The following is a 25883-nucleotide window of genomic DNA, read 5'->3' as shown; positions in this document are numbered from 1 at the left end:
GTGACTGTGTAAACTCCAGCACTTTAGTATGAGTCCCAGGAGGCAAAATGCAGCCAGACAATAGGTGTACTCCAGGGGACTTAATGCCTCCCTGAGACAGGAGCTGTGGAAGCTTAGGGGCTTGAAGCCTAAAAACTGTACTACGTTGGGTTCTCAGTCAGGGTTCCCCCTGTGATAGATGCTGTTCCAATATTTATTGCATGGTCCCTGCCCCATGCTGCATGTGATATAAATAAACATGACAGCAACAAGTGAAAATACTGAGAAAAACAGTAGGGTGAAGGGCAGAAGAAGGGACTATAGGCTGAAGCAATGTACAGTGCCAGGCAAGGGCAGAATCTTTTTTTATGTTTCTATAAAAGTAGTGCTTTATGTCTTTATTATCCAGGTGTGATTGCCTTTAGGAATTAGATCAGGAATGAAGTGAAGAGATATTTAATGAAGCACCCAGTTGTAGTGAAATGAGGCAACAAGGTGCCACTAATTGCCAGGTAGTGGGCATGAGCTTGTGTTAAGCCCACCTGTGCCTGATTAAGGTGGGCCCTAACTGCGCATGAGCAGGACCAGGGGGCCAATAAAAGGTGAGGGCTGAAGCACAATCTCAGCTCACTCCTGAGCAAGCCAGCAGAGAGACTGGCCGCTTTCGGAGCAATAGTACTGATCCAGGCTGGTCAACCCTGAGGGCAATAGACTCTGAGCACTATTCATGAGTTTCTGCTGGAACACCTGGTTGGATCTTGGAGCGCTGTGCCCTAAAAGAGGTTCATCTTGCAACGCCCAGTAGTCATCAGCTTTCACTCAATAGTTTGAGGAGGACTTTTGTTGATTAACCAGGTAAAAGGTACAGTCTTGCAGGAGAAAAAAGGCTGATTATGTTACTTGAGGGCTGATTTACAGACCCCTTTTGGGTCACTTCTGTGCTCAGCCTTTGGCTTCCCTGCTGTTACCTACCCATAGGTCCAAGCTGGTCCTGAGCAGTTGAGCACCAACATCCATGTGTCCTATGAGTCTTCAAAACCTTTCAGGTAGTCTACCATGTTTCTCTTCTGTAGTGAGATTTTTCATTTACAGAAGCCTTTTGTTTTCTTTTTTGCTTGTTTGTTTTTTTGTTTGGCTTTGTATTGTGCTGGGGTTTTTTTTGTTTTGTTTTTCTTTGTTTTTTCTTTCTTTTTTCTTGGGTCATTTTTGTGGGTATTTGGTACTATTGGGGTGGAACAGAAATAAATTACTTAGTCCAGAGACAGAAACAGAGGCACAGTGTTGTCTATTTTACTGCCCAGTGCTACAACCTGTGAGCCAAGACCAGAGCAGAGAAAACAAACCTAAGAGATCCTGTGGCTTCTGCAGTGATTTTCAGCAAACACTGTCCTGGTAGCTCAGAAGTGAAAAGTTGACCTAGACATAGACTGCTTTGTTTATGCTCTTTAGCAGCCTGGTTTTACTGGCTAATCCAATTTTACTTTGGCTTAGGAAATTTATTTGCTTCTGATTCCTAAGCACAGGATCTGGAAGTTGCTTTTGTCTATCTGTCTGCAAGTTGTACTGCTGCCCTCATGTCCAAGCTGCTGACTTGGGAACACTTCAAAGGTTTCCATTCTTCAGAGCTGCTGTCTCAACTTCAGGAGCTTTTAACGTTTTCTGATTATTGAGCAGCATTTATTATTGTGCCTTTAAGATAAAGCACCTTTATTTGAACTATATAAATTAATTTCCTTCAAGATAGAGGGGGAGTGACAAAATAGCTAAGATTTTACTAACATATTACTACGTAGAACAGAAAATCAGAGGAAGGCATCTGGACAGGTTTGGCAGGCTTTGTAATGATTTCTGGTTTTCCCCCCATTTCTTCTTGAGACAAATGTGGAGTTCTGCACTGGGCACACTGTCAAATTCTCTGGTCTAGCATATGGCTTATCAAGTCATCTTTCTTGTGCTCTTAAACTTTTCCTCCTGTTCCCATCTTTCTCCCCCTTATCCTTGTTGTCATGCACAATTTATTATCTCTTTTCTTCCAGTCCAAGGATTACTCATCTCATTATACCTCCTGATGCCAGAAAAGATGTTGTTGGTTTGCCATATGGTGTTAAGAGGTGCAGATATTACTGCAAACACCAGTTGCTTTCTGGCTTGCCATAAGCCAATTGATGCATCTGTCAGCTTGCTGCTGTTCTCAGTGAAAGTCCATTCTGCATTTTTTTTCTATGACTTCTTGATTTATTTGTTTCCCACAGGATGTTTTGTACGTTTGAATTTGTTCAGCATCAAAGATAGGTAATATTCTGGGGTACTTGCTGACAGGCGACTTAAAGTGTAAATTATGATGCTGATTTTAACTCCAAACTCTTTACACAGTGTAGGTGTAAACTCTTTTCCCCAGCTAGCTGGGGATGTTAAAAGTTTGCCAGAGTTCAAAAGTGGCTAGGCAAATATATGGAAGTAAAATTAAATGAGAGCTGAAAAGCCTCCCAAAGGCACCATTCCTAGTTTATGAACTCTCTGGACTGCAAATTACTGGAGTCAGAGCCTGTTCTAGAGGTTCTAGCACTGCAGTTTTGTTGTTGTCATGTACTCTTCCCTGGGCTGCTGTTGGCCATGGGGTGCTGGACTGTTTGGACTTAAAGCTTAAACTGGTGCAGCTGCTCTTTTCTGGCCTGGCTAATTAACTTTGTGCTTAGAATCCCTGTTTCTTATTTTGCTTCCATTTTGTTTATGATTAAAATGTAGGGATATAAGACAAGTTTTTCTTGGGTCACTTTTAAAAGATGTTTCCTCATTGGCAGCTGAGCCTAGGAGTCCCATTATAAGCAATTTATGCTCACTTTTTGAAGCTGTTAGGTTATTCATCACTGCCAAGAGGATGTTTCAGAGCCTGGTTTTTCTGTCCTTAAAAAACATCCTTTAATATCTAGTTGAAAATTTGTCAGGGTCATTTTATTATCAATTTTTCCTTGTGCCAGCTTTGTTCTTTGGCTTAAGTAGCTCTTTGCCTCCCTTAGTGTTTACTTCTTAACCGAGTGAAGTCTATGGAGACCCATCAGGACAGTTAACCATCATTTTGCAAAAGTGACAAAACTGTGGTCTTTAAGACTCCTCATGGGATATGTCTCTGTTACCATAAGGATGAGCACTTTTCTGCCCAGTCCCTGCTGAGTACTGCAAGGAGCTGTACAGGTGAAGCCTTGTATGAAAGCATTGCTGCTTTCCTTGCTGGCAGTGGCTTTCCTGGGACTTGATCTGTCCTTTTTGTGGTTGTTACCCTGCTGGGTCACGCTTGTCCTAATCCTCTAAAGGGCTCATGTATCCAGAGTGTCCTACTCATTTTCAAATTATAAACCCCTGCTCATAACAGCAATTCTTATTAAACCCCAAATGTGTAACCTTGCACTTCAACTATTACATTTCATCCCATTTCTATTGCTTCAAAACTAAAGAACATCCTGCTACTCCTGAAACATATTCTGAACTCCTTGCTAATGGCAGTAGCTCCTGACTTCACATGGTCAGCAGATTTTGTTACTGCATTCTGACTCTTTGTGCCAAGGTCATTAATGAAAAGATAAAATAAGATCAGTCTCAAATCATCCTTGAGGACTTCCACACATAACTTTCCTCCAGACTAATAATTCCTCTTTTGGCACAGCTCCTGCCATTATCTTTTTAACCATTTCTTTTCCTATGTTGCAATTCTTACTCCATATTGAATAATAATTTCCATGTGGCACAATATAAAATGCTTTATTGAAGTATGGATAAATTAGATCTACCACATTACCCTTGTCTAGAAAAATCAGTTATCTTATCAAAGAAAAATAAGCTAGGCTGGCTTGCTCTACTCTTGGTAGGTCTATTTTATCCCTTAAACCTATTTCCTTTGTTTTACATTCACTTTCATATCTTTAAGAATTTTTTCTTTCAAAATTTATTCTAAAGCAATGCCTGCTATTGAGGTCAGTCTACTGGGTCTGCACCTACCCAGTAGAATGTTGCAGGATGTACAGAACACTGGATGTTGTCTGTGCCAAAACCCTTGTGATGAACTGCAGTGCTTGAGGAGATGAAATGTACTGGTTTGGTTCCACTTCATGTTATTGCAGGGCTATATACAGGCATGGACTGAAATGAGGAAGTGTCTAGGCTGTTATCCTGGGATGTGGGAAGTCCAGCTGGCTACAGCTGTAGGTCTGTTTTTTCAGAAGTAGGTGATCATGAAAATTTCTGATTCTGATGAGTGATGGTGCTGGGATCTGGGTGTTACCTCCTTTAATGTATGTGTATTTTTTTTCAGGGCTTGTCTGATTTTTTTTCCATTCCACAGTACCATCTAAATGGATTTACTTACATTTTTGAGTCTTGGTTTTCTCAGCTTTACAAGCAAAGCAGTTGCAAATGTGTTCTACCAGGTCACATCAAATACACAAATAGCTCTTATCCCTCAGATCAGACCAGACCAGCTCCCTCCAAATCTGGAGTGATGACCAAGGGTGGTTAAGGCTGTCAAAGGGTCATCTGTGGTATGGCCAGGAAGAGTTTAAGTCTTCTGGGGCAAGTGTGATTGAGAGAATGGGGACTCAAAGGAAGTAGGAATAGGAGATTAAACTATCAGAGAAAAAGGTTGAGGAGGTCTGAGGTTGTCTAAGGATGAAGGAGTTTGTCTATATGCAATGCAGTTTACAGACCCCCCCCAAAATATTGGAGAATATGGATTTGCTGATTGTTTGGCTGATGGGAGATTTGCTGCCTGTGCTGACAGAATGACAGTGGCATAGCTCTGCCAAAGCCCTTTGCAATGCTCAGAAGTACCCCCAAAATAAATGAGATGTCTACAGGAAATCTTGGGGTCTCTTCAGCTCTGAGCCAAAACCACTCCGGTCCTTCCTTCATGGGTCTGCTGTTCTGGCATCTGATTGAGACATCACCTTGGGGCTGTAAATATGGGGCTGTAATGTAGTGTCCCTTACAAGATACATACTTGAGTGTGAGGTTTGCGAGATGCTCTGGATGAAGCCTTAACTTGCTTAGAGCTGTTCTTTGTTTTAAGCTCAGGGAGAAAGTGAGGGATCAGTGGCTGTAGCATAACCTTTTTCTGAGAATACCAACTATCTGTTGGATGACACTACTCCTCCCACCAGCTGAATGATTGCTGTTTAGATGGAGTTAAAGAAGCAATGAGAGCATGATGGTGCTTCCACTGGTGAGATTTTCAGTTAATTTCCTGTTCTGTCTGAATCTGTGTGTGTTACTTTTCAGTTTGTTTGTAATGCTGTTGTTGAGCTGACAGATTCATTATGGGATGACAACCCAACATTAGCGAGAACCAGGGCTTGAACCTTTTTTAGTCTCAGGTGCTGTTAGGACACAGTGAACAGAAGCTTGATGAACAAAACAATATTTCTTGCTGCATGATGATAATTGGCTCAGTTTAGAAGTTAAAATGATTTTATTTGGGGATTGGTTTGCAAAGAGATTACATTTTAAAGAATCCTCAGGCATGGAGTGTTTTTTAGTTGTATTTATTTAATTGGTTGTGGGCACTTGAAGCTTCACAGTAGTAAACCAGGTTAGAACATGAATCTTCTTGCTCCAGCAGAATGTGACTGGAAAAGAAAATCTTGAGGTGGCATGGGGATTATACCACATGAGAAAGAAGCTTGACTTCAGATGATAGGGAGCAAGGATAACTCAGTTCAGTTTTTCAAGCTACAAATATTAGTGATCAGCTCCCAGTGAAACCAGTGCTGACTCAGGCAGGTTGAGTTCCTTTCCTACATACTGAAGTAACACAGAAGGTCAAAAGAAATCTCTGAGTATCTCTCTGCCTCCCTACTCTCTAAGCTCTGTAAGGCAAGTAGTCTTTCTGCACAGCTTCAGCATCTTTTTTTGAAGTCCTTACCTGAGTCAGGACTTTACATGCCACTGAAAGGCCAAGACATTGTCATAGTTAAATGAAATTAAATTTTCTGGTAATGCTGGAGGGAGTGAGGGTGAGAGTGAAGATTGTTTTGCGAAATGGAGAGAGGAGTGGAATTTGGCTTGAACTACTGATGTGGTTGTCCAAGCTTGATGCAGGAGTTATCTACTGATGTAGAGAGAGGAACTGGTGTCTGGAATAGGCATGTGCTGAGTCCCTGATACAAAGAAATAGTCCTGGGGCAACAGTTTAAAGACTTATTTCATTACTTCAGATATGTGGGTGTTGCTTTAAATTTAATGGTCACTACAAATCAGTGTAACACTAAAGCTAGAGGGCTAATGGTCTTTTAGAGTAACTGAGTCAGCTGCAGAGAATGGATCCTCTGTTGGTGTAAAACATTGCAGTTCTGTCAAAATCCATCATAAGCTGTCAATTTAGACCAGCTGGGAAGCCTGGCCGAGAAGACTGAAGATGAAGGTTACAAAAATTATCAAAGAAATTGACATTATTTCTCCATCTCTCTTCTTTCCCCAGGGCAGCCATCGAGGCTCTGGCAGCTTTGCTGAAATCAAGTAAGCTTTTTTCCTCTTCATATTCTTTCTGACTTTGCTTTGTGTGCTGTGCTGTTGAGGAGAATGATCCTGTTGAACTTCACACTCCCTTGGTGTCCCTTCTTCCCTCAGTTGCAAAGAACACTGCTTAGAAAAGGGAAGCAGTAGTGCAGGGGTTTCCTACATGTCTAGCTAGGATTCTTGGAGCCCCACAGCTCCCTGGGCACACGTCTCTATGGGACATGGTGCTCTAGGTCCCAGGGAATAAGATACTGAGAAAGGAAGACTAGACCCTTATTTTGAGTATTTAGAGAAAAGTGCTTGTCCTAAGGCTTGGTGCAGTGGAAGGGATGGGGAGGATCCTCTCTAGCCAGTGACCAACACTTTTTGCTCCATTCCAGCACCACTGGAGAATGGGGCCAGGACCTTTCTGTCCTGTGGGGCTGTCATACTACTGCCTGCTTATGTGGCAAAGGCTTGGAAAGCTTATTCCCCCTTGTAAGCTTGTCAGCTCTGATGACATACAGACAGGGCTGAGACTTCGTGATGATCTGGGTACAGCCCTGCTAGGGTGAGCTCTACTTAACATTTGCACCAGCTGGCTGGGGGTGGGGAAGACCTTAACAGGGATTTACAGTCACATGCTGCTTCTGTGACAGTTCCTGAAAAGAACAAGCTACCTGGTTTTTGCCTTTATTCCATCCAAAACCACTTAGCTTTTTATTACCAGACTTTAATAAAGATTTGATTAAGAAAGAACACTCTACTATTGCAGACAATCTGCCCTACAATAAATCACAATGGCGTATTGTCCTCTCTTTTCTCCTTCTTTCTTCTCCTCCTCCTCCTCCTCGTCCTCCTCCTTTTCATAGTATTAGGAATAAATGCATTTGTGAAAAATTGTAGCCCTGGAAGCAGTGCTTAAATAAGCATGCTGCTATGGGATTGTGTCTGAGTTGTATCAGTTCAAGTGATGAATTCTGAAATAATTCTTCAGTATTAACCTTGCTGCCTAGATTTAAAGGTCACATTATTGCAACAAGAAAAGACCTTCTGGTTTAGGCACGAAATCTTAATGAGGGGGTTGTGAGGCTATGCCACAGTCTCCTGCAATGCAAAAGCAAAAATTAGCCTTCTCTGTAAATTTCTTTCTACTCAGAAGGCTGGAAAAGGGGAGCAAGATCTCAAAGCTCATTTGGTGTCTTGAGATTTTTTTCCTGCACTCCTGTTTTATGGTAAGTGTTAGGAATAGGAATTGAAATTCTGTTGTCTGAAGATATTTGTAGGATAAGTTCTTCTATTTGAAGGCTTGTTATGGTTCTGAGAACACTATATAGAAGTGGAGGACTAATTACCAAGGGAAGATATAAAATATAGACACCTGAGGAGTTGTAAATACATGTAAAAGTTGGGGTGGGCAGCTGAGGATGATCTAAGGAATCTAAAGGGATTAGATTCACCTCCAAGTTCTCATCCTTTTTTTTTCTGGAATGAGGTACATTGTTTTGGGTTTTGTTTTAGGGCTGGTTTTTTTTTCAAGCCATTTATTCTTAGAAATTTTGTGTGTGGCTCTTCTCAGCCAGCATACATTGTGAAGGCATCTTGGCTGGTTCTTCCTTTTATGCATTTTGTGCTTTAGGAAGGGTATAGAGTTTCCAGTACTGAAAGAACACTGATTATTATGGTTGACTGTTTCAGGTGTTTTCACAGAAGATATAAAGAGTGAACTCTGATAAGAATGTAGTCCATTGAGCAAAGCAGCCCACACATTGTCACTCTGGTTGCTGTGATCTACAGATTAGGGTTCTCATTCTTTTATACTGTTTACTACTGCAAATAAAGGCATTGTTTGGAGGAGACATATTTTCATTTGGAGGCACCCTTCCCATTTTGCTTTTATGTGTCCTCTTTTCCTCTATCATTCACAAATGAGCAACATTGTTGCAGCAACACCAGGCACTACTTCCTTGGAAAAGTCATTTTTAGGAAAAAATGTATTTTGATGTTCTTTTAAGGCACTGGATCTGGGCCTTGGGAAGTGATGCCAGTACTGTGCAATCAAATAAAGCACCACAGCCCACAAATCAACTTGAACAGTTTTCTGATGTTTCTGCAGTCTTATGCAGAGTGCTCAAGAGTGTCTTTTAGTTTTCTCCTTGTCCTGTGGCTCAGGACATGAGAAGCTCCAGGCTTCTGGAGTAGCTGCATACAAATGAGCAGACTGTGTCTTTTGGGAGGTTTGGGTTAGAAGATGTGAAAAACATCTCTGGTTCTTCCAGAGATAAATTCACTGTGGCTGGAAAAGAGCGAAATTCTTTCTCATGATCTTTCTCAGGACAGATTTGTTTGTCACAGTTTATTTATACCCCTGACCTTTGTCCTTCTGAATGCTTCAGGGATTCTTAGAAAGCTAAAAATCAGATCTAGTGAATGGTGTAGTATTGAAAATTGCTTACAAAAACACGGGGTAAAACTACACAGCAGGCTATTCAGAAGCTCTAACAGTTTAGATGGGAGGCAGGAATTCTGGAATGGGCTACATTCCTACTGAATTGCTGGAATGATTATTGTGAATTTTGCTGGAGTCTTGAAGTAACCAACTCGATGAGAAATGATGGTGGTGAGATTCAAAGGTATAAAACTTAAAGGACAAGAACTCACCCATTCTTGAGAATCTCCTTGTAGAGCAGTCGGATCCTTAAGCTCCTCAGCCCCGAGTGATCACGGGGGTTATGGTTACACACCGAGCTGTGCTGAAGGATAAATGTCTCACTTTTGGCAGCGAGCTGAAATCGGGAAACACGAAGCAGTTTTCCAGGGAGCAGGCAGATGGCAGTGTGTCTCCCTGATGGGTCTGAAAACATCCATCTGAAGCTCCTCGGTCTTCCTTAGGCATTGAGGCTTTGCCCACTTGCAGACTCAGGGATGGGCTGGAAACTTTTTGCCCTCTGTTCTTTGCTGATGCTAAATACCCATTTGACAGGTGCATAGCTGTAAGAGGCAAGATCTGCCAGGAAAGAAGGCATCAGTGTAAGAAAAAATTACGGCTCCATCTGTACCTGGGGAAATCATTGCTGCTGTGGTTCAGAAGGGGACGTACAAGCCTGTCCAAAGAAATAAGTGATGTGACACAGAAAACTTGTGATTCATCCCCAACAGAGAAGAAAAGCTTGTAAACCCAGTGCAGATGAGAGTGACCTGGGTTGTCCTGTTCCTCTGTACATAGTGAAAATCAATTATAATCATAGAAATGATGAATAATTGAGGAACAGAATATTAGGTACTGATGTTTCTTTCCTGAACATCAGCCTGTTTTTCACTTCTGGCTTCTTATCTCTTTTGAGTATCCCAGAGTGTTTTACAGATCTTTGCATGCTACTCTCCCAGCTGCTGCTCCACACCTGCCATGCACACAGCAAGCAGCTTGTAGGAAGTCCTTTTTCCATTGCCTTGTTGGTCATTTTTTATACCTGTTGTCCCACCACCATGCAGTTACTCCCTCTGACTGAACTCCAACATAACACAGGCTGAACATGTCACTTGGTAAATATCTGTAATGGTGCCAAAGGGCCATGAGAGCATCAGGAGGCTTTTAGTTTTCTCTTGGAAGCTACAGCCAAGATTTCCAGTATTACACCTGTCTGTGCTTGTCCATCATCATTTTCTAGATGCTTACTACTGGCCAGGGTAGGGATGGGGCTGGAGGTTAGATACCAATGGCTATAAATAAATGGAGGTGGGATGAAGCATGAGATCCTTCCCAGAGTCCCTTTGTCTCTTTCCCAAGGTATACCTGGTACTCTTTCCAGACTCTTTTGGTTTGATTCTTCTCTGTACCTCTCTCTTTGCACCTTGCTCCAGTTCTGTCTTAGGGCCTGGGGAGCTCATCACTAAGATATTCTTTGCCTACAAGAGGCTCAGGTGTGGTGGGGACCTAACTGGAGCCCATCTGAGTAGTGAAAAGTGAGGGTTGCCCTTTGTATCAAGCTTAGATATGGGCTCTCAACTCACCCTTCAACCCCCCCAGATATAATGTACAAAATGTTCCCACCTCTAAGGGAATGGAAGAACTCTGGATACCTGATATATGAGCATATATAGATATTTGCAGGCTAAGGGAGGTGTAATGGCCCAAAGCAGACACTGTTGCACCTGAAGCCACATGATGGCGATGTTATTATAAAGATCTCCACTCTCATGGGCACTTAATCCAATATTTATTTTTGGTGAGTAATTTGTTTATCAGCAGGTTACTTTAATCTAATTTTGGTTGTATTTGTTATTCCTGACTATCTGTACTTCCCAGAATTAGCAGCCTGCATGCCTTTAAGGAAATTAGCTGGAGCTGACTTTGGAGGCATTTGCCCAGCGGAAATTGAAGGAAAAGGCTTGGGAAATGGGCAGGGCCCTTTTTGCCATGCTTTTGCCTAGTAAATTTGTAATGAACAAATTTAAAACCCAGGTTGCAGTGACCTCCTGATCATGCTTATTTCATCAAAACAATTTTGTTTGCTAACAGCAGTTATTGCTGATGGCCTCTCCCCTTTCCTGTATCTTTTCTTTCCTCCATTTGTTATTACCTTCTTGCCCCCTGTTATTAACCCCTTCCCCCTCCCCAACTCTTCATCTCTCATTTCCCACTCTTTCCTCCTTCTCTTCTATCAACTAACCTTTATTTAACCTTTCACTCACTGTTTTTTTTTTTCCATCAAAGCGTAAGGATTATGTCTTGTGGCTGATGGCATAAAATAATGAGTGTCATTCTTTTCCTTTTATGCTGACATTAAGGAGGGCAAAGTTACTCTGTGAGGCATGGAAAGTGATGTTCTAGTACATAAGCCGATTATGGTTTCTGAAAGGCCTGCAACCTTAAAGTCTGAATTCATAAGGATCTACTGATGTAGGTCTTTGATCTTGCATCAAAATATTCCTATGGTTAAACCATGCTGGTTCCTGTAGCCAACAGCACAGTGTTTACAGTTTCCCTAATATTTTGCAAGGTACCATGTCTCATGATCAGTTTAAGGCTTCATTTGGTTTCTATAGAGATTCCTCGTGCTTATCTCTTGCAAAAATGGCATCTCAATGACTGAATACAATAGCTGTTTTCTCTTTGCTTTAGGAGATATTTTGCATCTTTTATTCCCAAGACACAATTACTAGAGCAGAGTGAGGAAGTTGGTTATAATCTTTTCGGTCCTCTAGGGGCATAGGGTTAATTTAGCAGAGCATTCTTATCTCCAAAGTGTAGCGATGTATGTTCTTGGCATAATGAATCAGCTGAGTGGCATCAACAAAGAGATTTAAGCAGATAGACAGAAAGATAAATATCCCTTTGTTCTGCCTGGTAAGCAGTGCATTGCTCATCATATTTCAGGTTGATTGTAATTCAGTTTCGTGATTGAATATGCTGCATGTTTTCCAGTGGTCTCTGTGTTCCTGGCAAACACTTAAAAGAGGACTGAATGCAAGGAGGGCTTTAGAAATGTCCGCAGAAACACTGGCAGTCGTGAGACTTATCTGCTAGACTGAAACCCTGGATGTAGACTGTGTTCTTGTCCCATAACACAAAATGAAAAGTTTGTCAAAACTGGTGATTTCTTTGTAGTGTGATTCCCTTGCTAATTTAGATGAATCTTTAACCACTTGATGCTTCCACACATTGTCTGTGTGTCCATGTCAAATGCTTCTGGCAAAGTGCACAGGTTATTCAGGCCAGATACTCTCTGCTGCAGTGCTTCAGCTTTCAGTGGTTGGTGGCACTGCCCTGGAAGCCAGAAATGGAGAATCAGTTCTAGAAGTGTGGGAGACTAAGAAGACATCAGTCATTTCCCTGTCACCTGTAGCAGGAGGAGCCATTCTTGCTCCTGAAGCTTGACGAGCTGCTGGTCTCTTCCAGGACTCCAGCCACCACACAGCGCTTCCAGGGTAGAAGTGTAGCGGGAAGAGCCTTTCTTGCTCCAGAGGCTCGACGAGCTGCTGGCCTCTCCATGCCTCACACCAGAGTGAACTGAGGTGCCTTCTGTGGGTGTGTGTCCCACCTTTATTGGCCCCCTGGTCTTGCTCATGCCCAATAGGGGCCTGTCCTAATCAGGCACAGGTGGACTCACACCCACTCTTTGGCAACTCAAGGCACCTGGTTGACAATGTTTCTCTACAGTCACCCATCTCAGCCTCAGCAGGAAGAATTGCAACTCTTGCAAAGAAAATAATGTGCCAGTGGCAGGCTTGGGGAAAATGGTGAAGATATTGTCAGAGATGACAGAATAAGATGAGGGAGACAGAGCAGACATGAATTTAAAAGGAAGCACTTCTGAAAGCTGCATGGAAGGGGAACCTCCATTTCCACTGAACACAACCAGGGAGAAAGAAAGGGACTAATGAAAGATCAGCAGCAAAAGATTCAAAAGGCATAGGACATTTCCACACAAATCATGCGTACTCACTCCGGGAGGAGTAGGTTCTTGCTGCTTAAAAATCTGTCCAGTGCTGCTTATACCTGTATGATTCATTTCCACCATCTGTATTTGTGCCAAAATATAGATAGATACCCATGCAGGTGCATCCCTAGATGGAGAGACCAACAGACACAGACAGGTGGGAGAGGCCTCCTTTTCCTGTTCTGCCTTCTGGATATCTTGGCATATTTCCTTCTCTATTTATTTGATACTTCATAGACTATGCAGCTGAAAAAATTGGAAGAAGAAAATAAGAAAAATACTGACACCAAAGGAGAGCAGAGGAGAATCAATAAAATCAGACAGGAGAAACAAAATGAAGGAGGTTTTTTTGCCCCTTCAGCAAGTAATTTTCATTGCTTCTGATCAAAGTGCTGAGGGAACTGTAGTTCTGTCTCTTCTATCCTTCCCACAGAGCAGACTATCTCAGCTTCACTTTTCAAAGCAACCGGTTTGATCTTTAAGTTGATAAGTATTACAGAAAACATGAGGGGAAAAAAATAGGGAAGTTATTTTGCTCAGCTTCCCCCCTATTTTTCATCCAGTGATAAAGCTAAGGCATAGAACAGTTGTGTGTTCTGATCCCTATGGAGCTGGGATCCACACATGGAAATCTATCTTGAAAGACACGAGGAAAACATGGCAATCACATTTTTTAGGATTCTTTTTTTTTTCTTTTTTTTTTTTCCTTTTCTTTCTTTAAAAAAGTCAAAATCTAAAGCTGGATTTAAAATAAATTCCCTAAGCAGCTCTACCCATGGTGCTTTCCAATATTTCCCTTGTCCTGTTGACATTGACACAGGAAGTTTAGACTTCAAGCACTGAATGCTAGGGGCTATGCATCCTTGATCTAGTCCAATTTCATCTGCTTCTCAACAGTTCAGGGAACTCTGAGTCTGATCCAGCTTGTCCTTACCTTACAGTCCCTGACTCTCTTCTTGTCATGTTTTATATAGTTATTGACTTTTGCAGAGCTTCCTGAGTAAATCTTCAAGAAGACTGACTGATTTAAGGAGTTAGTCATCCTTTAGGTTAGTAAACATGACAGCTGGTTGAGGATTAACAGGAAATCATGAATAAAATCATTGGGATTCCCAAGCAGCTAAAGTTTTCTTGCAGGAGGTCAAATAGAGGAAAGAAACATAGTGTGTGGTCAAAGGAGAAGGGTGACCTTCTAGATGCTGACAGCCCCTGAGCCTCGAAATACAAGATGTACTGGCAGAGGTAGTGTGAAGTGGTTAACAGCAAGGCAATAAAGTGCTGGAGAAGATGGTGGGCCAAGGTGTAGGAGATGGGCAGGGATGTGCAGGAACAGCTGTGGGGCCAGCAGGAGGCTGTCAACAGGGGGGTGTGAGGGTGCAGGGCTGGATTAAAGTGAGTTGGCTAACTGGTCTGGGGGGGCTGTTTGTTGGCTGCTCTGTGGTGTCAAAGGTAGAGAAAATTGCAGGATAAGATAGAGCTATCCTCCCATCTCTTGGTAGGAGTTGGTTAATGTACTGCAGAGAGTGGTCTTGGGCAACTTCCAGCCCCTTTCCAATACCTCCATCTACTTCATCACAGGCACTGAGGTTTGCTGCCTGGTAGCTGCTCCCTGGTTACTCTGTCCATGACTTCCCTTGCCACTCATTTTCTTCATGTAGTATCTTCTCTGTTCCCACTCTTAACCTCGAGCTGCCTCTCTTGTGCTGTAAATCCCTGCTGGTGACTTTAACGTTTCAGGTGTGAGAGGCTCTGGCACTTCATGTAATGAACTGGAAATGAATTGGAGCCTACCAGCTCTGGAGAACCCATACCAAGAGCCATCTGTCCTGATTTGCAAATGCTGATTGGTATTCAGGGAGCTGAGTTCCAGTCTTCCATATTCTACCTGGCCTCTTGGTTGATTACAGAGCTACTGACAGCTACTAATGTGTGTCCCAGCAAGGAATGTCAGGACCAGTCAGGAAAATATGTTTAGGAAGGGCTGGTTTGAAGGGAGGGAGCCTAGAGTCCGGTATGGCTTCGTGTTTGTCCTGTGGGGCAGGGTAAGGAACACAGTGGGTGAAGGGATGTGCTCTTAGAATACTCAGCAGTATCTAGCTATATACTTTGTCTCAAGTTTTATAATCTCCTCCTTTTAGTCTGTAGCCTGGAGCTACATGAGCATGGAAACATTACAGCTTTCTTTTTGTGTTTTTACAAAGCTTATTTTATAAAAATACTTTCTTTTTTTATTTTCTTGGCAATGCAGTAAAGCCTTAAAATATGCCCTGAATGTGAACCTTAAAATCTCAGAACCAGAAAGCAGCAGAAAGGAATCCTAGCCAGCTCTTGAACATAGTGTTTTGTTAATTTTTTTAACACTGTGAATTTCCAGAGTCATTGAATTTGTGGCTTTGTTATAGAGGTGTGTGCAGGTTAGAAGTTAAACATAACTTTGGTAGCTGTGACAGGATTGTATAACCACGAGGTTTCAGGTTTTGCTGATCTCAGCAAGGTACTCTCTTAGGACTAAAGTACAACATGAAGTGAAGATGACCTGCTGTCAACTCATCTTATTGCTCTTTAGCTTTTCTCACTCTTCAGGAGCTTCTTTAGCTTCAAGGATTTTTTTGGTGCTCCAACTGGAATGAAGTTTAGTAGTACTTGGAAGGAAATGTGGGCTCTGCCCTTTCCTCATCCAGGCTTTGGTTCATCTGGAGGATTCTGGAACTACCTTTTTCACTTAGATTTTTTTTTTTTTTTCCCAAGACCCTACCTCATGCTTAGAAAATGAGAACATTCTAAATTATATATATATTTTTTTTTTTTTTTTTTGTACTGAGACCATTAAGCAAGAATGAGCAGGTAGTAAAGTCTGAGTTTGGGCACTGAGTAGCCACATGGTTATCAAAGTGTGAGTAGTAGAAAGAGTTGAATTCAGCCTTTTCTCTTTGTTTCAGAGTCTAACAGCCGACGGGCAGTAAACAGAGGCTACCTGGGTGGATTGCTGAGACTCTATCAAGACTGGCATCAAAACGATGTCTCCAACAACTACATTTATATTCGTAGGGGTCTCCTGCTCTGCCTAAAGCATATCACCAACATCCAGCAGGGCAGGGAGACTTTCCTTGGTTCCCAGGGCATGGAAATTCTCTTCACAAGTGTACAGGTAAATAGTGCTTTTGTAAGTGAATGAAATGGATTGGTAATTCATGCTGGGTTGAAGCATGAAATGTTTGCCCTTAAAAATAAGTTTGATTCCTACTAAACCTCATGGGAATTGTACTGCAGTCTTTTCACAGAAGCATTGCTTAGTTGTTCCATGAGATATTTTCTTTTAGGCAACCAGATGGATAGTTCCACCCAATCAGTCTTTTTGACAAAAAAATTATGGTTTAGCCTTTCCTAATGAGAAATACTCATTGGCTGCTTTTCAGGAGGCTCAGCTTTGGTCTTGTGAAACATTAATGTGTGTCCATCAAGACAGATCCTGAAGATATGCTCCTTGTAAGGATGGGCAGGCACAGAAGAATAACTGTTTCCTCTCTCACCAGTACACTTCTTTAGCCTTCTTTGGAGAAGTCATTTATGAAGAATCCTTCAGCTCTTGACCTGTGTGATTCAACAAGGAGTGTTTGCACTGTCATTCTCACTGCCTGGTGCATTATCTCATTTGAGCACCAACACAGACAGAAAAAACCTGTCCTCTTCTGCTACAGAAAAATTGATTGCCTTGTGATCCAGTGTATTTGCTTTTTTTCACCTTTCCCATTGTTGCAATGAACAGCTCTTCAGTGACTGAAAGATATTTGTTAATCATAGTGAATGGTAGATTGGTAGAGGGGTTGTTACTTTATTTTCCTCACACGGTAGTGACCACTTTTTCAGGTGGCATGAGATGGTCAGGATCAGCAGAACCTTCAAGAGACTGCATGATCTCTGCTAATGAGATGTCCCTGGTTTGTAGAAACTGCAATGGGCTGGATGGCAACAGCTGCTTGAGGGGAGATGTCAGCTCATTCTCTCTCAAGAACCTTCTACAGCCCATGCAGCTTTCTGAGCTAACATCTCCTGATAGCTCAGCCTGGGAGCAACCCCATGGAAAGTGCAAACGTGGGGTCACCTTGGGTGAACAGACAGGGAATGACACACCAAGACTTCAGTGAACACTGATAATGCTAATCCTTCCAAAGGTTAGAAGTGGAGCAGAAATGACAGCTCCAGGGGCCTCCAGTTTGAGGATTTTTTTGTGGATTTGTTTGTTTTGGGGGTTTTTTGTTTGTGTGTGTGTGTTGTTGTTTTTTTCTACTGTTTGCTGCTGGGAAGATCTTGGAAGAGCAATTACCAAGGTTAATAGATAGAAAGCTCAGCATTCCCATCACTACTTCTTTGGAATATTGTCAGTCTTACAGTGTCTCTCCAAGACATGAGGTGTTGGCAGGAACTGGGCAGCACTGGGAGATCTCATTCTCTTCCCTACTCTGACCTGAGTTCGAGGCTGCTGCTGCTGTTACTAAAATCTTCATAACTTTCATGGTAGATAGAAAATGGGGAATCCATTGTCCTGAGATGAATTGCAGGCTGTAGGAAGAGAAGAGAGAGCACCACAAACAACTCTTGCTTGGAAAAGCAATGGCTTTTTTGTGTGCAGATGCTGGGTTTGTGCCTTCAGGAATTTTCTGGCTATGGTGATTGACCTTAACCAAACTCTGAGCAGCTAATGAGATTTTAAAGGTGCTGAGAGGTGGCCAGGGAAGTTCTGCTGAAACATTTTAACATTTCCCTTAATCTATTGAAACTGAAACAATTTTGCTAAAATGGGTTTGTTTTACCAACCTCCAGTTGTATTCCTGTATACAATTTTCAATTGAAACCTCTCCAGCTGCTTATTGTATTGTCTGGCAGACAGCTGAAATACCTGAACTTTCAATAGTTCTTAAGCCTATGTTTTCACTGGAAGAGCCAGTGAAAAAAAGACTGTCTCCTTACTGTCTCCTCATCTGGTATCTCTTCAGCCTTCCTGTGGTAAGGTTTCCTCTAAGGTAATATCATCCTGTACTCCGCTCTGTATTTCCCCATCGTTGCACCCATTAGAATCATTAACATTTGCCTTATTGTCACATTGAAACCTTTTTTTTTTTTTTTTTTTGATACATCACATTTGTCATAATATCAGGACTCTTCCAGATTCAGTAGAGAAAAGATTGAGTATGGAGACTAAAAAACAGAGTCCCTGAAACCATGTTAGCTTTACATGTTTTTTTCTGAGCTCCTACACAACATCGCATCACACAATAAATGGGGTAATTCCCACTCACACAAAGCAGTCTCCTGTCTGTTTCTTGGCTGTCAGTAAAAAAGGCTTTTCTAGTACAGTGATGGAACCTTTCTCAGTCATCTGTAAACTGTGTTATCTCGGAATCTGAGAGCACTTCATGAACAGTAATGAAAACAATCCCACAAATTCCCTGCAAGCTATCTGAAGGATTGTTTGTATTTGTAAACTAATTTGCTATGGTGGAAAATATGACTTTCAAACAGCATCACTGGGTTAATCCATGTGTGGAAATTCACTGTCTGGATGAACATGTCTTGGTCTTGGATGGCTGGGCTGAAGCAGGCATTTATCTAGTCCTGCATTCTCTGTTCTAGTAAAAGCAGAATAGTTTTAGTAAACTATAAGACTTTTCAAGACAGCTATTTTGTTCCCACATGTAGACAAACTTTCCTTATCTTTAACTTCATAACAGTCAAACAAAAGCACCCAAACACTATGTGAAAGAGTGAATAAATTGAATAACTGGAAATAGGAACTGGTTCTCCTTGGTGTTAGCTCGAGCCACAATAAAACTTTCCTTGGAGAGGCGTTAAAAATTGTGTTTCCTGTCCCCCTTGTTCCTAACAGCCAGAGATCTAGAGGTACATTTTAAGAGTCTTGTAGTGAGTCTAGAAAGCACGTCAGCTTTAGAGGATTTTTCTAGGCTCCCTACAGGAATCCTGGTTAATCCCACTGAATCTTATAATGCCATTCAATCATACATGAGAAAACAGAATAAAATCCTGTACAACCAAAACCCACCCTAATACAGGCATTTTCCTGTTCCTGATTATAATAAAGGGCTTTGGTTATCTTTCTGGTTCTGCTAAAATTTTTTTTGTCCAGCCCAAATCCTAACTGTAGGCTGTCAGGCAATGGCACAAAGTATCTATTCTGCCCTCTGGGCTGTTCTATTTTATCTGTGCTGAAGGGAGGCAAACATATTAAATGGTATTAAAATGTATTGTAATATTCCTCTATTGCCTTATAGAATGTTCGTACTGCTTATTTGGCTTGCATTCCTGCTCTGATGAGCTAAGCCTTAGTCCCAAGCCTATAAAGATAAGATTCTGATAGGCACAGTACAACTTATGAACTTGGGCAGGGTGCACCATTGGTTGCCCAGTCTCCTAGATGGGGGCTGTGGGGTGGGTGTGCTGTGCTTGGGGAAATCTGAAAACTTGATTTTCCTGACCACTGCCCTCCTTGGTGTTTGACAACTTCACCTTTGTGTAGCAGATATAATTTCCTTATCCAAACTCCCTGTCTCTGCAATATTGAAGACATAAATCTACTATGATCTTCCACAGGGTCTTTGCTTTCAGTTCTGTGGGAGTGGGGGGGGCTGTTGTTCTCTTTGCAGCAAAAGATCAAGGAGTTCACTTGCATAGCATGTTAATAAAAATAAAAAAAGCATTCTGTCTTCAAAGTACATCTGGGCTCTCATTGCTCCTTACATTTCTATTTTCTGCTCTGGATTACAGGAGTAGAAAATGTGGGATACTGCAGGAATTCAATATTTTCTGACTAGGCAATATATAGTGATCTTTCAGGCTAACTATTGGGCCTAATGGTTATCCACATGGAACAGAGGAGAGTGAGAATGCTGTCTTTGAGTCATTATTGTGTAGGACAACTATAAGAGAAAATTCTTAACATTGTTCTCCTTTGGTTCCTAGGACTGTCTACCTTGCAAAAACCTGGATCCTATAACAAACACTGCTATTCAGATCCTGAGAAAATGCTACCCCAAGGAGCCTCTGCCTGTGGAAACAGAAGGAAGTTGTTATTCCTTCCCTCTTCCTGGAAATTCCAAGGCTGAATCTTCACATGAGGGATCTGAAGGTAAATGGCTGAAAGATGAGTTAAGTAGGAGAAAAAGGAGCATGAAATGAAAATTAAATATGGGATCTGGGAAAGGGAGGCTTGGCAGAGTGGTCCTGAGCTTGGAAGTTGAAATTAATCTGATGGTTTACAGTGTCACTCAGTAGAGATGAAACTACTCCCAGATCTTCACAAAGCATGGGAGGCTCTGTCTGGAGAATAAATTAGAGAGAATTAGAAGGAGTAATGAAAATAAGTCCTTTTATCATCAAAAAAATTAATGGAACAGAGTGGATATGGCAGAGGCTGGGGATGCCACCTCTCCACAGCAGCAGAGGGAGAGACAATTGTGCCTGTGCATGACTCTGTGAGAGAGGAACATTGCCCTGCAGCTTTTTCAGTAAAGAATTGCAGGAAGTATCATCCTTTTTCCTTTCTAAAATAAAAGCAGATAACAGTCACGCTGCATGAGTAAAAGATGTGAGCATTTGATGAAAAGCAAAATTTAAGCATAGACAGGACAATCACTCCAAAGAAAAGGAGAAACAGCAGACTCCATGATACAAACAAGCAATTTCTCTGCTGCTTTCTGTTTCCCATGGAAGATGGTCAAATACTATAATGATGATAACAGTAAAACACCCTAATCTAGATAATATAGATTAGGCACATCCTGTAATATCATGGCAGCCAAGCAGAAAATGTCTGTATTGCTTTGTAATATGAGTTGGATCCATATCATAGTGACATTTGTAATGGTTTTGAAAAGCAGTGCTTGAGTCCAAGAGAACAGAGCTTTGAAAAGTGGGAGATTTAGTGCCAAATTCATTTATACTAGATTTAAAAAATGGCATCTGCTTTAGTCAGGGTTGTGGTGTGTTGCAGTTTTGAAGGCGTGTGTGGCAATACAGAAGAGATTGCATGTTGTTTCTGTGGAAAACCTGGAAGGGGTATTAAATTTAAGGCCTTTGCCTCTACTTTTTTTCTACTTCTGCAGGGGACTATGAAAGTGATGGAGAGGAAGAGTCTGAAAAAGACCTGGATAGTGAGGATGTGGAGAGTAAAGAGGAAGTAGGTATATGAGCCATAGTTTCCTAAATAATCCACATGATGGAAAATAAAACCTTTCATTGTCCATTTTGACATCTTGATAAGCTGTCTAAGCAGAGAATTCAGATAGACATGTCATTCCATATAAATACACTGCATGAGTAATAGAAGTATACTGGAAAGAAGAAAAAGAGAAAATGCTGGTGGTCACTGAAGAAAGTCCCCTGCATTCATCTTTTTAACTGCCATGCTTGTCACACAGGATAGTGCTGGTTAAATGACTTCTGTGTTCCTACAGAGGGACTGACCAATGACTATTAAATCACAGACACAATCAGGGATAAATGATGGATCGTTGACTCCTCTGGGTGTAGACTGGAAATGGCACTTAGTAAAGGAAAAATGAGTTATAACCAAGGAAAGGCTAACCCTCTTTTTATTGACATACCATAGCCTATTTGGGCTGTGCACCTACCCAAAGAAAAAAAATTATTTTAAGGCACAGCTGGGCCATTTGAACTTAGATTCCTTCCTTATCTGCTGCTGCACACAGGCAAATAATAAAATGAATTATTCAAGGCTTTTCTGGCTTCTCCCTGTCAGGTCCTAACAGGCAAAAAAAAAAAAAAAAAAGAAAAAAACCCAAACAAAACCCAAACCCCAACCTCCTAACAGCTGAAGAGGAGAGTGAAAACTTTGTTGTGAAAATACATAGAAGTACATATGCAAATGTGGAGTACTGAATGCTGCTAATAAGTCTTATTCACATAAAGTGGTTTGGGAAGGCATATTAAAGAAATGAAGTTGCAAATACAGTCTAATTAGATATGATTGAGACTTCTGTGGAAGGGTGTTTTCATTACTTACCCTGTCTTTTTCTCCTTTAGTATTAAAATGATGTCATGAAATGAAGAAAAGGAAATTAGGAAAAAACCAACTAAACACACAAAACAAGATCAAAAAACAGAAAAACAACCCCCCCCTCATATTAGCTCAGTGTCCTAACTTGCCCCTGTTCTGTTTTTATCTCAATATTAGAGCTTGTCAAGATGCTCATTAGGAAGAAGTTTCATAGTGAATTTATCTCCTTCTTTAATTAGTTATTCATTCAGAAACAGATCCTATATGCCTCTGAGCTATTTCATTATTCATAAGGATTTACCAAGTAGATGTGAGCAGGATTTTTTGCCTAAGAGCTTGCTTTTAATATGAGTTCTAAGTACTGTTTTTCTGGTGTACTGGTCATATATCTGCCATGACAAATCTTTCTGAAGGGAAAGCATGGAATGCATAGTGAACTTTGAGTTTCCTTCTTCTGCCTGAGATACTACTTGCACAATGTTTCCTGATATTTATGATTTACAAACATTTTCACAGCTAGATAAGATGTATCTATACAGACTAGTAATACCAACCAATTGCTGGTCTCCTATTTTGAACCCTTCTAAGCTGAGGTGCTTATAAAAACATTGAGCTTCACTCTTGATACTGTTTTAAAACCAACTTTTTGTGGTATCTCTCCTTACATACTGTGATACTAGCACATCAAATGCTTCTTTTTTTCATGATGTGGTCTTTCCTCTGGTGTCTCTGTTTTTCCTTTCCATAAAATGACTTTAATAGGCTTCATGAGTATGGGAAAGTACAGTTATAAGACTTATTAAATGAGTATGATATCCTCATAAATCAAGAGTATTATGAAGAACATGACTTTAACAGTCATTTTGTGTGGCACCATCTACATACATGCTTTTCTAATTCTGCTTTCGTAGGATTATGACTTGGAGACAGATGTGAACAAGTTGAGGTCAAGGCCAGTGCTTGACTGGCCAGAGGAAGAGCTTGGGCAATATGAAGCAATGTGTCAAGAACTTTCCCATAAATTTCAGGTACTATCATAGTGCAGTTTCCTTTATTTGTGAATGTTCAAGAGTTTATTACATATTTGAAAAGGACTACTGACAAAAGACTAGATGAGGCTCTTGCAAAAGGAAACCTAGGTGTCCTATAGGACCAGAGAAACAAAGATTGAGACTTTTTTGCTATGGTTAATGGTGTGGATCAAGAGCAATAGAGAGGGAGTGATGTTGTTTGGTGCACATTTGGCTGGATATGGATTAACTAAGCACTACTGAATCGACTGCTACATGTGAAATCTGTCAGATAATAATTTGTATCCTTGCTGGCAATTTCTACTGCAGTGTCAGGATCAGAGCAACATGAAAAATAAATAACATCAACTGGTATTTTAAGGAGATGATGGAGAAGATTGCACTGCTGAGTGAAATGCACAGTTCAAATCCTTGTTCTACTGCAGTTTGGGGGAAGAAATGAAGACAAATACTGAGCTCATTTTGAGTCTTGAATTTAGGAGAACTGAAAGCTGTGACTCAGAAGCACAGAAAATGAAAAGGACCACTGGCTTAATATACCTCCTGTAGACATAATGCAGTGAGATTTATTATGATTATAAGTAGCCAAAATGAGATTCATTTACACAGTTGCACGAAGGCAGGGGTGAAGTTTTGTGTGATAGGTCAGGTCAGCCTCTTTTCCCCTGCTGTAACATTTTTAGTCTAAAAAATACCTCATCCATTATCTTCCCTAATTTATTGGAACAGTCAGCTTTGGTTGGAGATGAGTTGCCCATATGACTCAGTTTGAACCTTTCAGTTTCTGGGGACTGTTGCTGAAACAGCTTTGTACACAAAGAAATTCTCACAAGTAGTCCACTGAGTGATTTTATTCTGGCTGTCTTATTGGATGGGTACAGTTTTAGGAGATTCGTAAATATTTTCTCTTTCTCCTTGCAAAGCTTCCTCTGAAAGGAGGCAAAATCTGGTGTTTTTTTTTGTTTGTTTGTTTTGGTTTTGTTTGGTGGTTTTTTTTGTTTTTTTTTTAATTCTTCTTTTTAAATTTAAAGGATCTTGAATCAGAATCCGAGGAGGAGAAGATTTTGGAAGACAGGACTGAGAGTCTTCTTTCTACTCCCTCTCATTTCATTCCAAATGCTACTTCTGTGAAACATCCAGGCTACGTATGGGGAAGCCAAAGTATGGCAGAGACAGGACCAGATCCAGGGGAGAAAATTTTCAAAGTCCCACTGCAAAGCTGGGCAAAGATGAAGAAATGCAAATGGGATCCAGCTGATGAAAAGAGAGACATTGCAGAAGGAACCCGAGATGCAGACTCCTGTGAAGACAAAGATTCAGCCAGGAGTCACACCCTTAATATGCATCCTCCCCTGAAGGAGGGTGATTGCTACAAAAGAATCTTTGACCCTGACTGTGAGGTTTTGATCAATTCTAGTCCTGGAGGGAGGTGGGAGAGCTCAGATATGGTGACAAATCTTCTGGAGAAGCACCAAAGGAATATCCCATTCCACAGCCCTCACTTCTACTTGGCTAGGGCCAAATGTGTTAAGTCCATACCAGGCTACAAAGATGTGGCATTCCCTGATTTCTGGGGTCACCAACCACCTCCTTACAGCAAGCCCATGTTGGAGCGCAAGTATGGAGTTCAAAGGTGATTTTGCTTTAATAAAATAAACACACTGAGAGCTCTCGGGTTCAAAACTAATTTATGTGGGTTCTGACTACCATATGTCTGAATGTTTTAGGAAGACAAAGAATGAATTTTGGACTGTCCAGTGATTTGTTGCAAGGAGCCAGGCCAAAGAGCAGGATGATGATATTTTATTAAGGTTTTCCTCCTGTGAAAAAGAAAAAGGTATCTAGCTGGATAACAAGCAGGATTAGGATTAGGGATCAGCAGGTTTATTTTCTGCCTCTGATGTAGACTTCCTGTGTGTCAGAGGATGAACTGTGGTCTGAGAGTGGCTTTCTTTGTCTCACAGGTGAAGATGATAGTGGAACCTTGGAGTGAGACTTTTATGGCTTCCATGAACCCATAAAGACTCTATTCTATATTTCAAATTGTCATTAGTTAAACTAGTTACTGATAAATATGGCAATGTACCTATGTATGTGAGGATACACTAAGCTGGTCAAAGCTATGACACAGTTTTGCAAATGGTTTTTCCTTAAAGCAAGCAGACCAAAACCCAGAAGGAGCTGTGAATCTGTGACGTGCTTAGAAAACAAAAGAAACAAGTTTACTTTAGAGAAAGAGAAGACTGTTCCCTTTCAGGGCACATCTTTCCTTTCAGTCTTGCTTTTAATCCAGTCACCTTTGATGTGTGCAATAATGGGTCCCATCTGGCTTTTTAAGGACCAAGCCCTTCTGTCCTCTTAGAGCTGTGTGTCTGTCAGGCTGTTCTCAGGATTCTCTGCTACCTTTCTCACTATGCCTCACTCTGCCTGCTCCATGAGGTCCTCCATAATTTTATTCTCTGGGAAGTGTCTCATGAGCTAGAGAGCATCAGCAGAGGCAAGATAACCAAGCTGCTTTCCCTCCCTGCTGCCCAAGGCACTACAAGACAGCATATATGGCCTGCAACACACTGTAAGAAATAAAACCCAATCTCCCCTGTGGCACACTGCTAGAAGCTTCTGTTTTTCTCGTGTTATTTCAGGTGCTCAGATGAGGGGAAAGTGCATTTCAGAGCTCTGCTGGGAGAGGAATCTCTTTGTTTCTCTGCCCTTTCGTCTGTTCCACGTGTGGCTGTGTTCAATGACTTTAATTTCTTTTTAGTGGTGTAGGGAATTGTTAGCAGAAACCAGAGAAGCTGGATTCTGGGTTGAACTTTAAAGTCGATCAACAGTAATCAAATGGCACTTGTGAAGACCACTAATTTCTGCCCTCTAGAGAGATAATGATTCTATCTGCAGCAAATATAAAAGCTAGAAATC

At 41.3% G+C, this 25883-nt stretch overlaps 1 protein-coding gene across 1 annotated transcript in view; it reads left to right on the top strand.

Moving 5' to 3' along the window:
- The window catches only part of AGBL1 (ATP/GTP binding protein like 1), a 269261-nt gene that overhangs the window by 37572 nt on the left and 205806 nt on the right, over positions 1-25883 (top strand). Inside the window, exons 6-11 of the mRNA XM_030456954.1 lie at positions 6446-6483; positions 15842-16050; positions 19878-20043; positions 21020-21093; positions 22845-22961; positions 23996-24597. Of these exons, the coding sequence (XP_030312814.1) occupies positions 6446-6483; positions 15842-16050; positions 19878-20043; positions 21020-21093; positions 22845-22961; positions 23996-24597 (1206 nt within the window). The remainder of the gene's footprint in view (positions 1-6445; positions 6484-15841; positions 16051-19877; positions 20044-21019; positions 21094-22844; positions 22962-23995; positions 24598-25883) is intronic.

The sequence above is a fragment of the Calypte anna genome, chromosome 10, assembly GCF_003957555.1.
Source record: "Calypte anna isolate BGI_N300 chromosome 10, bCalAnn1_v1.p, whole genome shotgun sequence".
Classification (NCBI taxonomy): Eukaryota; Metazoa; Chordata; class Aves; order Apodiformes; family Trochilidae; genus Calypte; species Calypte anna.
The sequence above is the reverse complement of the archived record's forward strand: the minus strand, read 5'-3'. Positions and strand labels throughout refer to the sequence as shown.